This window comes from Scleropages formosus, chromosome 4 (genome assembly GCF_900964775.1).
Source record: "Scleropages formosus chromosome 4, fSclFor1.1, whole genome shotgun sequence".
Classification (NCBI taxonomy): Eukaryota; Metazoa; Chordata; class Actinopteri; order Osteoglossiformes; family Osteoglossidae; genus Scleropages; species Scleropages formosus.
The window spans coordinates 771,419-781,688 of record NC_041809.1 but is presented as its reverse complement, the minus strand read 5'-3'; the positions used below and the strand labels follow the sequence as shown (position 1 = coordinate 781,688).

Genomic DNA, 10,270 nt, shown 5'->3' with positions numbered 1-10,270 from the left:
TGTGATGAAAGGCAGGAAGCAGAGCATTTGCTCCTTCTCCGATCGCTGTAGCCTGCAGTGGAGGCTCCTGGGAAATCTCCCTGATCCAGATGTTGAGGCACAGTAGGAGATAAGAGGCAAAGGTCACTGATCCAGAGCTGCTAGCACAGACTCATGTGAGCGGAAGAGAATCTCTGACAAACAGATTCTATCTTCAAAAGTGCAAATTGTTACAAACACACACTGAGTTACGAACACTCTGAGTTACAGACATAAAGATCGAGTTACAAACACAAACCTCTGATGAGACGAAGGCAAACGTGCACTTATGACCAGAGACGAACAGTGCGGAACGAGCCATATAGCCCGACTGAATACAGGCTCTCCCCAGGGTTCGAGGCCCCCTGGAGGAAAGCAGTGATTCTCTTGCCCTGTAGAACTCGAGACCGTGACCTGTGGCGCGGTGGCGCTGAGCATACTGCTGTCTCTTTGCGCACGTCTGCGTCCCACTTCGGAAAGCAAACAACCCACAGCGACCGGCAGCTGCACAGCTGGAGACGGCAGCCAGATGTGGGATCAGCACTAATTAGGGCTCTCTTGTTGTTCGGGGAGCACATTGTACACTGTTATTACTCTTCTTCTCTCCTTTCTACTTGTCCAGGTGGGTTTTACTGACACCCGAATGAAGGACAAGAGAAGTTCTACTGAACGCACACGCCGTCTGTTTCGCTACGCTGAACAAAGGAATTTACAAACCACATCAGAGCTGGAACTAATGTTCTCGAGGTGCGAACTGACCTTTTCACACGCAGGTGTGTTAGAGCCATAGCTCCCATTGGCCCCTCAGAGTCACATGACCACCAACTTTAGCCACTCAGAAGTCTGCTCTCCTCAGGTAATTAGCTGCAGTGAGATGCAGAAAAATTTTAGCAGAAAGACTCTTCTACAAAGCAGACTCACATCATATTAGAGCCTGTATGCACGGTGCAGTCAATATGTTCTAAGACCGGCTGTTGTGGCTCAAGGCATCGGCGCACATGTTACATGTGATGTTCTAACAGCTGCATCGTAACCACAGCATCACGTGGCACCTGGTCTTATAACTTATTGACTGCACCTCATACGAGGGTCATTTAAGATGTATTTGTGCAGAAGTTTCATAAATACTTTGGTGCGACACGTGTGGGGGAGGCCACGCAGCAAATTAGCCGGGATGAAGACGGCAAAGCTCTAGCCGTCAGTAGTTTGCGCTACGGCCAGCTGCTCCGGTTCCTTAACCGCAGTTTCAACAAGCGGTGCGGCGAAGCGTCACGGTGACATCGGATCGGGCTGGAGACGCACACGTGCGAACGCAGGATGTGAGCTCCGTCGCCTGCCGCGCAGCGCTGATGGGAAACGCGCAACGGACTTGCAGGAAGCGAGACAAGAGCGACATCCCGTGGCAGGTCCCGCCGAAGCCCTGACGGTCCCGAGCCGCCCTCCTGGACGGATGGATTTGACTCGGCCAGGATGGGGTGCGTTCGCTCTCATTATTTAGAGGCACATTTCGAGGCATTTCACATTTATGGCTGTAAATCGGGCCATGAAAGAGAAGAGCGCAGAGACGCACAGCTGGACACAGCTGGACACAGAGGGCAGCAGCAGCAGCACTCGTAAGAGGGACTTCAGGCAGTTGTCACCTTCAGATGCCGGTGCAGGGCACACGACGGACGGTCACACGTGGACCCCGGAGCCGGCTGCGGTGGGGGGGTTTCCTAGCAGGACGCCGGACGGCACAAACACACCAGCGGTGCCACATTTCCAGCTTCCTTACATTCATGCAACAATGACAGTAATGAAATAGACTCGCACAGCATTTAATAAGCAAAACTGAAAATATTTAACACTTTATTCACTCAGGGCTGAAGTGTCCTTTCATTTGCAGCCCTTGTAAAAAACATTCACCCCCCCAAACTTTTCAGAACTTTTTCATGTTTTTTTTTTTTTTAACATAAACTGGAGTCACAGTGCATTTCATCACGTTTTTTTGTGACTGATCAGAACAAATGTCTTTTGTGTTAAAGCATTTCTGGAAAAAAATTCTGAATTAATTAGAAGAATCGAACAAAATAACCGAGTGCATAAGTATTGACCCCAACAAGCCAATATTCAGTCAAGGCACTTTATGAGCTATATTTTATCGATAGAAATCTGTTCCAGGTTTGCACATCTTGACACTGCAATTTAGCCCATTTCTTTATGAAAACTGCTCAGGTTCTGTCCAGCTCGTTGCGACCGGGAGTGAAGTGCGGGCCTGAGATCTCCAGGCCACTCCAGGACAGAGACGTGTTTCTAACTCATTCCTGCATAGCTTCATCCTTGTGTCGAGGGTCGCAGACCAGCTGTAAAATTAATCTCCTACTTCTCTTGGAGACTACAGCCGGTTTTCCTCCATGGTTTCCCTTTAACTTACTGCACTCATTTTACCCTCTATCAGTAAACTTTCTAAGCCCTGGTGCCAAGAAGCATCCCCACAGCATGATGCTGCCACCACCAGGCTTAACAGCAGGGATGGTGTGTTTGTGGTCATGTGCAGGTTTGCCTCATGGCAAACAGTGTTTCTTTAAATAGACAGAAAGCTCAGTTTTTGTCTCATTGGATCGTAGGACCTTCTTACGCTTTGCATCAGAGTCTCTGGCCAAACACTAGCTGAGACGTCATGTCGGTTCATTCGAGGTGAACACTTTGTACAGGTACAGCCAACGGTGGCGTCTCTGGAGAGCAGGGTTTCAGAGATATTAAGGTTTAAACTGAAACTGAATTTATAAAATATCTGAAATTCTCAAACTGCTGGTGTGGGTTCTGGGCTGAGGTCACTTCCAGCGGTCAGTTCCAGTCCAGCAGGTCTAGCTGCATCCCGCACTTAACGAGGGTCCTCCTGACGTACGGCACGGCGTCCTCTCTGAACCACCGGCGCCGCTACGAGACGAGCATCACGTCCCGCAGAGGGCCGTGCTCTTGCCTCCTGTTGCTCAGAGCAGCAACCGGAAGCAAAAAGTCGAGAGAGTAAATATCGGCCTGCAGTACGAACACGTGTGCACAAAGTAAGGCACCGAAGGGCGCAGTAATACACACATGAACAACGTGACACACCAGTGGACAAAGTAACGCATGCGACCCAAGTGACGCGCACGTGGACACAGTGTGGACTGCTACTTGGGTGGGAGAACAGGCCTAGACCCCAGCGCCAGTCCCCGGGTTCGCTCCGTCGCTCACGGCTGTCCGAAGACGTCTTTCATACGAAGGAGCCCGTCGCCGTCGTTGTCGTCGTTCGCCACCACGGGGCTGCTGGGACTTCCGTGGGGGGCGGAGCTATGAGAGCAGACCTCTGAAAACATGACAAGAAAGGAGCGTACGGATACTCTGTGCGCATTTCCTCTGGGATGAATAAAGTTCCCGTTCGCTTCTTGTTCGCTCCTCCGTTTGTTCTTTCGTTGAATGGATCCGCGAGTCTTCGATGAGGCGGGAGGAGCCAGTTTCCTGCGAAGCCACCTTTCGGGCAGCGTTCGGACCCCTCGTGTGACACGAGCGCCGCCGTACTGCTGGCGAGCTGGTTTGGATGAGCGGGGCAGAACCTTCTAGAACCCGTCACATTCAGCAGTTCCTCCACCTCCTCCTTCAGACTTGCGTTCTCTGCCACGACCTGCGGGGGCAGCGGTGAAGCACACGGGAGCCCAACAGCGGGGCCGGACAACAGCGCTGTAAAACACTGCACTGCGATACATATTTAATATTAATATTAGCATAATAGAGCTCACTTTTTCATGGCACATGTCTTTCTCTTATATTTGCAGCAGTAGTTTGTCCTGTGAAAATGTAACAGCATGAAATGAACAAGGAGCTCTGACACCCTAACTGATACCCTAACCCTGGCTGGTACACAGCTGCAGTGTGTGGGCATTTGCTGGAGCGAGTGGATCACCTTCTCCTTCTGGAGCTGCGCTACAGCGAGGGCGATGCTCTCCTTGAACCTCTCGCACTCGTCCCTGGTGTCCTCGAGCTCTGCGGACAGGGTCTCCTTGGTGGACGGGGCGGAAAGCGACACGCTAACCCTAACCCAGTGCGACGAAGCTCCTCCCACCGGTGGGGGGGCGTTTGGCTGCTTTCAGACCCGCCCCCTTTCCGCTACCTTCCGCTCTTTCAGGCAGCGAAGCAGCAGCCGATCCTTCTCCCGCTGGACCTTCAGGTCTCGAAGCTCCAGTTCTGCCCTGCAGCGCAGCGGACCCCCTCCCCCCAGCGCCTCCTTCTCCTCGCCGCAGTCCTCCTGTAGCTCCTCCTCCTCCCTCTGCAGCCTCTCCTGGGGCACAAGAAGGTAACAGGAACCACTGTGTGGTCAGTACTCATCAAGCGTCAAACATTTACACACACACAGACACACACACACACACACACACACACACACACACACACACACACACCATCTGAACCGCTTGTCCCATTCAGGGTCACGGGGAGCCAGAGCCTAACCTGGCAACACAGGGCGGGACGCCAGTCCGTCGCAAGGCACCCCAAGCGAGACTCGAACCCCAGACCCACCGGAGAGCAGGACCGGGACCAACCCACTGCGCCACGGCGCCCCCCCTCACATTTATACACATATAGTATAAATAATAAATACATTTGGCCACTAAAGTTCTTATTCCTTCTTAATTCTTCTCATCGGTCCGGGAAACATGAGGAATAATAGCACGGCTTCGTAAGAATGATGCTCCGTCTGGTTCGAATGCGCCTCCCCCTCCGTACCCCACCCACCTCACACACAGCCGCTGTCCCCGTGCTACGGGTTCGTGTCCCCCCAGGGGCCCCCGCAGGCTCCTGACGCTGCTCCTCAACAGCGCTGCTCCGCAGCCTGGCCTCCAGCGGCGCCACCCGCTGGCCGAGCTCCTCCCTCTCCTCGTTCGCCCGGACGACGTACTTGTCGTACCCGTGCCGGATGGCCCGTTCCCGCCGGCAGGTGGGGCACTCCCCGGTGCCGCCCGTCGGCCCGGCCCCCCTCTCCCGCCCGCCGGCCTCGAGGTCCCGGACCCCCGGCAGGGAGCGTGAGGGAGACGCCCGTCCCGCCCCCGGCGCCACCCCGCGCAGGGGGGGGCAGGAAGGACTTGCGCTCCCTGTCGTCCGGGCGGAGACTTGGCACGAAGGGAATCATTTGCCGTTGGAACTATTGAGCTCTGGGAAAAATGGGAAACTGCTCGAGACAGATAATGTCCCACGGCGACACCAATGCGACACACTGTTCTTTAGTCAGGCTGCACTTCTCACACAGCGCGCTGCAGGGATTCGAAGCGCGTGCAGCTGAACTGCTCGGCCGCAACTGGAAGGACGGGACACTCCGGCGTACCACAATATTACTTTTAAAATGTGTTTTCTTGAATCTAGAAGGAGAAGAAAAAAAAAAAAAAAAAAATCTGAAAATGCAGCTAAAAAAATGTGTTGAAGTAAAAAGTGATTTTCAAGCATCATTAGGACATTTAGAGATTTTCTTTATAACTAGTATAAATAAACAACTATTATAATAACTTTACTCTGATTTGTATGTCGCTTTGGAGAAAAACATCTGGCGAAACGAAGAAATGCAAACGAGATCGCTGTCGTCTCAAAATGCCCACCCCCACCCCATCAGCCCACCCATGTGCACACGGACCCCCAGAAACCGTCTCAGAGGCCCCTATAAGGGGGGGAAGAGAAGACAGGTGTTGGCGACGCGCCGGAGCTCAAGCGCAGAGTTCGGCACCTTCCTGTCGGCCGTCGGCGCCAGGTGAGCTGTGTGTCTCGCAGGGCCGTGCTTGGCGTGCGCGTGTGACGGCGGGGGACACCCGTACAGGTGAACGGCGGTCCGTGGCAGGAGCGGCGCTCCCGCCTGCAGGGGGCAGCAGCGGAGCTCACGCCCACGGATGCCCGTGGCACGGCCGGCGAAGCGGAGGCATTTGAGCGCCCCCCTGACGGACGAGGGGTTCGGCGACACCGTCACCACTAAGCTGGGGCGCAGCGGGGGCGACGGGGGCGGAGTTACGGGGCAGCTGGACAGCAGGAAGTACCAGGTCGCCTAGAAACCGCGAAGGTGGAGCCCAGTCTCTCCGCGGTCTCTCGGAATCCTGGCGAGCTCGGACTCCCCGTAGGGCACGTGGCGGCAGCCTGGGGTGCCGAGCGCACGGATCACCTGCGGCGGGAGAGTCCGGAACCTTTCCACGTAAATGTTTGCGTACCATTTAAAAAGAAATTGTACGAAGGTGATCGGGATTAGTCTATCCTGCGCTTTTCGCACCTACTCGAGCGATGAACATCGGTGCATCAAGCGGAAGGTAACAAACTAGGTTTAGTTAAGAGTCACGCGTCTGCATCTAAGTGTCTCTTTCTGCTAATGTAATGAACACGTTGTATTTTCGCCGAGATGTCCGTCGCTTTGCAGGAAAGTGTCTGATAAGTGAATAAATGTAAATGTAGTGTAACTGTAACCGTCCGTTTCAGCCCACTGTCACAGCGCAGCGGTCTGGGCCAGCAGGTGGCGTAGCGGGGGTTTTCCTGCACCGCCTGAACTCCTCTCTTACGCTCCAGCTGGGGGCCGCAGGAGCGACACACACACGAACCGTGGGGTGTCTTTGTGCTCTTCTGAATGCAGGGCAGCAACAGTACTTCATAGGTTTAAAGCCAAAGCCCTGGAGTCCAGCAGAGCGAGGAGTCCTGATCTCCATGGCGACCGTCAGCATCCAGCACAAAGACCACAAAGACCACAAGCAAACGGGGTCCGGCGAGCGCAGACCCCTGAACGAGCGCCGGACCCTCGGACAGAAGGCGCAGTCTGCGAGCTCAGGGAGGAGGGAGTGATCTCCGGACACACCTTCGCAGGGCTGGCGAGGTCCACCTGAGGACAGGTAAAGCGTGGACATGAGCATCGCGTCCAGCCCCACCGGCGTCAGCAGCTTCCCACAATCGGCGGCCGCCCGAGACCCTTACCGGGGTGAGCTTGCTGCCAGCGCCCAGTCCCTCCCGACCTGAAATATGAACCGGAAAGTGCACGAAAATAATGTGATATGCGAAAATGGAACAAGTGGCAGTCGCACAGAGACGATGTCTGTAGGGAAAGGGATTTGAAATTGCCATTATGGAGTGGATGTTTCACTGCCAACAACCCAGAGCGCCCTTATCATTAACATCATCATCATCATTATTATTATTATTGTTGTTGTTGCTGCTGCTGCTGTTAGAGTCAAGCAGTATGAAACACCAGCCATCCCCTCCCCACCCCGTTCCTCTCGAATACGGCTGGGGCCGGGAGTCTATTCCTCACTCGATTTGCTCACAATCGCCGAGCCCCGTTTACCACAAATTGACAGCGAGCAGAGGGTACGCGACAGCGATGTCGCTGCACTCGTTCCGCCGTTACACTGCGGGAAACGTCCCCAACGGCTACAACAAACTCAACTGCTGTGGACGCACTTCCCTCCATCCGCTTCACACTCCTGAGCTGCGATGCCGCAGAGTCTATGCTGGAAACACAGGGTGCGAAACAGGGTAAACCCCCCATGGGACTCCAGACCATCACCGTCCTTTTTTTTGTCTGATTATCTTTCAATGTCTTTGCTAAAATGAAAACTCGTTTGAGATTATAAAAATTTAAAAAAAAAAGAAAAAAAAAAAAGCACTGTCTCTAGAACTTTCCGTTCACTACGGAATGTTGCTAGATCCCACAGACATAAACATGCCGGACGTTCCTCATCTTGTCACCGATCGGAGACTCCGAGGAGCAGCGGACAGGAGCCGTAAACACCGTGGAAGCGAGTTGAATGAAGGTGGTCACACACTCCTACGCCGTTTCACTGAGCTTTATTGCTAACTAACTAACACTGGTCTTTCCACAACACACCAAGTGCAGAAAATGGGGGAATTCAATGAAAATAAACGAGCAAAATGTTTCTATCTGCGAAAATGTGTGACATTTGTAGAAGAAGGGGTCAGTTTACTCTCAGTCGCTCACTGTGGTGACTGTGCGGCCTGCGGCTGATGACCGACGCGTTGAAGATGATGTGGCTCCTGCTGGCGAATCCTCCCCTGGACGCCCCTGTTGCCGAGAGAGGAGGCAGGGTGACGCCGGCGGCGAGGAACGAGGACGAGACCGGAGCTCGACGGGACGGGACGGGACGGGACGCCCGGGAGCCGGCTGGCGGCTCCCCGTCGGCAGAGCTGCGGCAGAGACTGGGCCGAGTCCACCTCCACCTCGTCGAGGCCCTCCAGGAGCACGAAGTCGTCCCCCTCGCGGATGCCGCACACCTCGGCCGGCTGGCTGTCCTGCGGGGACCGGAGTCGGACGTCACCTCAGCCCCGCTCGGTTTGAAATAAAAAAGTTCCACTGGAAACAGTAAGAGGAAGTTCGCTACCCAGAAGGTCGTAGATCTTCTCACTGGAGATGCGCATGAACGAGACTCCGATGCTGCGATCGCCCGCCCGCGGACCTGGTGCCGAGCGTCGAGGGTCCGGAGGTCTCACCGCTGAAGGAGAAGGAGCTCACGGGGTGCGTGGGGGTGGTACGAAAAGGCGTCGGGGCTTCTTGGGACTCAATGACTCGCAGGACTTTTTCTCAGGTGAAAGCGAGAGCAGGTGGCAGAGTGTCAGTTTGGACAAACATTTCAGCTCAAAGTGCGAATAATAAGAGGGAAGAGTTTGCTGGACACGCACACACGCACTTATTGGTTTCGCTGTGTCCAAAGCGACTTACGCTCATATACCCGTTTACGCAGCACGGTCATTTTTACCGTATCAGTTCAGGGTAAGTACCTCAATCAAGGGTATTATAGCAGGAGGGGGATTCGAACCCAGGTCTCTAGGTTTGCAAAGCAACAGCTCAAACCGCTACGCCACCTGCTGGCTTCACATCTCGACGGAGTCACAAAGACGCAACGGAAAACGAGAATCCGGGCTCGCATCCCTTCCGGTACCCGGTTGGTTCTGGACCCACCGTGCTCCCTCAGGGCTGCTCTCCAGCTCGCTCACGAACCTACCCGAGTAAAGGACCGTGGGACGCGACAAGGAGCTCTGGCAACGGATACGGCCGAAAACGCGCTCCGCGGCCCGGCTCAGGATCCCCGTCGGAGCGCAGGTCCCGCTTCCCGGCGGGCCTCGGGCCGGAGCCTCGGCCAGGAGGGACTCCACCGGGGGCTGCGACCAGGTGCGGACGCACGCGAGGAACTCCGGCGCCCGCCGCAAGGGGGCTTTTTCACACCACCCTTTTCACGCAGCGGGTCGTTCGCCCGGACCGCGGACTCGCAGACCGCGGCGTCGAAGCGCGGCGCGTGCGGCTGCCGGCCCTCAACGCGGACGAGAAACCGGTCGTCCGATTCACGGCCACAGCTCGTGCCACGGTGCAGTCGAGGCCCGGGACGTTCGTACCACGTTCGTACCACGTTCGTACCACGTTCGTACCACGTTCGCGCGCGAGCCTCACCTTTCCGGGATCTACGAGCACCCGGTTGGCTCCTTCCACCTCGATGATGCTTCGCCCCTCAGCCGCAGGAGGCAAAGGAGCACAGAGAACAGAAGGGAGCTTTAGACAATCTCTTTATACCACAAAGCAGAAACACAAATACATTTTAGACAAACACGTTTATAGCCGATACCCAAAACCGCCCGTCACGTCCGTCACGCTTTATACTCTCTGCTCCGTCACTAATATGCGCCGTGTCTCGTAAAGCAAAAATCCGGACTGAACAACATCCGTTTGGTGAGAACTCCGTCCTGCGCCCAGCACGTCTACCACATGGTATATTGCAGTAGAAACACGGTGAGGAGAGAAACGCCGCACCTGCCCTGGAGCCCCTCTGCTCTTGGCTTGTGTGAAAGCTCTTGCTTCGCGTCCCGCCGCTTTCCATCGCGGGGCTCTCAGGTTAGCGGGCGGCTGCTGCGATTCTGCCGGAAAAGAGAGGGAAACACCTGAAGCGCGAAACACAGAAACACCTGTACAAAAGGGTCCTTGAAGGCGTTTCGGCCACACTTCCCAAGCTGAATACGATCAGATTCATCTCCGCATTTCATTATTTGTTTGATTATTGTCTCCATTTGTGAGACAGAAGTGTAAGTGAAACACCAGCAGGAGACCAGACCCCCTTGGGGGGTCCAAAGGTCCTGCCTTTAGATGGCCCTGCATGCATGAAGCCGCTTGGGGAGGGAGTTAGCAGCGCAGCAGTTGCTCTGGCTTCGTGTTTTCAGGTAATATGACGAGTTTTTCTTAGGCTCCAGCGAGCTGTAATTGACGGCACGTGTT

General features: G+C 54.9%; 1 protein-coding gene across 1 annotated transcript; it reads right to left on the bottom strand.

Annotated features, from left to right (window-relative positions):
- Nucleotides 1–1,287: 1,287 nt before the first annotated feature.
- LOC108927010 (uncharacterized) lies at nt 1,288–10,028 on the bottom strand. The gene is made up of 12 exons (XM_029250822.1): nt 10,001–10,028; nt 9,812–9,915; nt 9,455–9,511; nt 7,991–8,301; nt 6,970–7,007; nt 6,489–6,877; nt 5,838–6,061; nt 4,771–5,152; nt 4,148–4,315; nt 3,941–4,036; nt 3,492–3,661; nt 1,288–3,330 (listed from the first exon to the last, which is right to left on the bottom strand). Exons 1-12 carry the CDS (start codon nt 10,026–10,028, stop codon nt 3,231–3,233), a joined length of 2,067 nt encoding a protein of 688 aa, XP_029106655.1. The 3' UTR covers nt 1,288–3,230.
- Nucleotides 10,029–10,270: the final 242 nt, after the last annotated feature.

Bases quoted from the DNA above. Each gene is read 5' to 3' on its own strand.
- LOC108927010 (XM_029250822.1), bottom strand. From the start codon at position 10,028: ATGAATCTGATCGTATTCAGCTTGGGAA. The intron at 9,916-10,000 runs GTGTGGCCGAAA...CTTTTCCGGCAG, and splicing joins GATCGTATTCAGCTTGGGAA to AATCGCAGCAGCCGCCCGCT. The intron at 7,008-7,990 runs GTGAGCGACTGA...TTCATATTTCAG, and splicing joins CAGGCCGCACAGTCACCACA to GTCGGGAGGGACTGGGCGCT.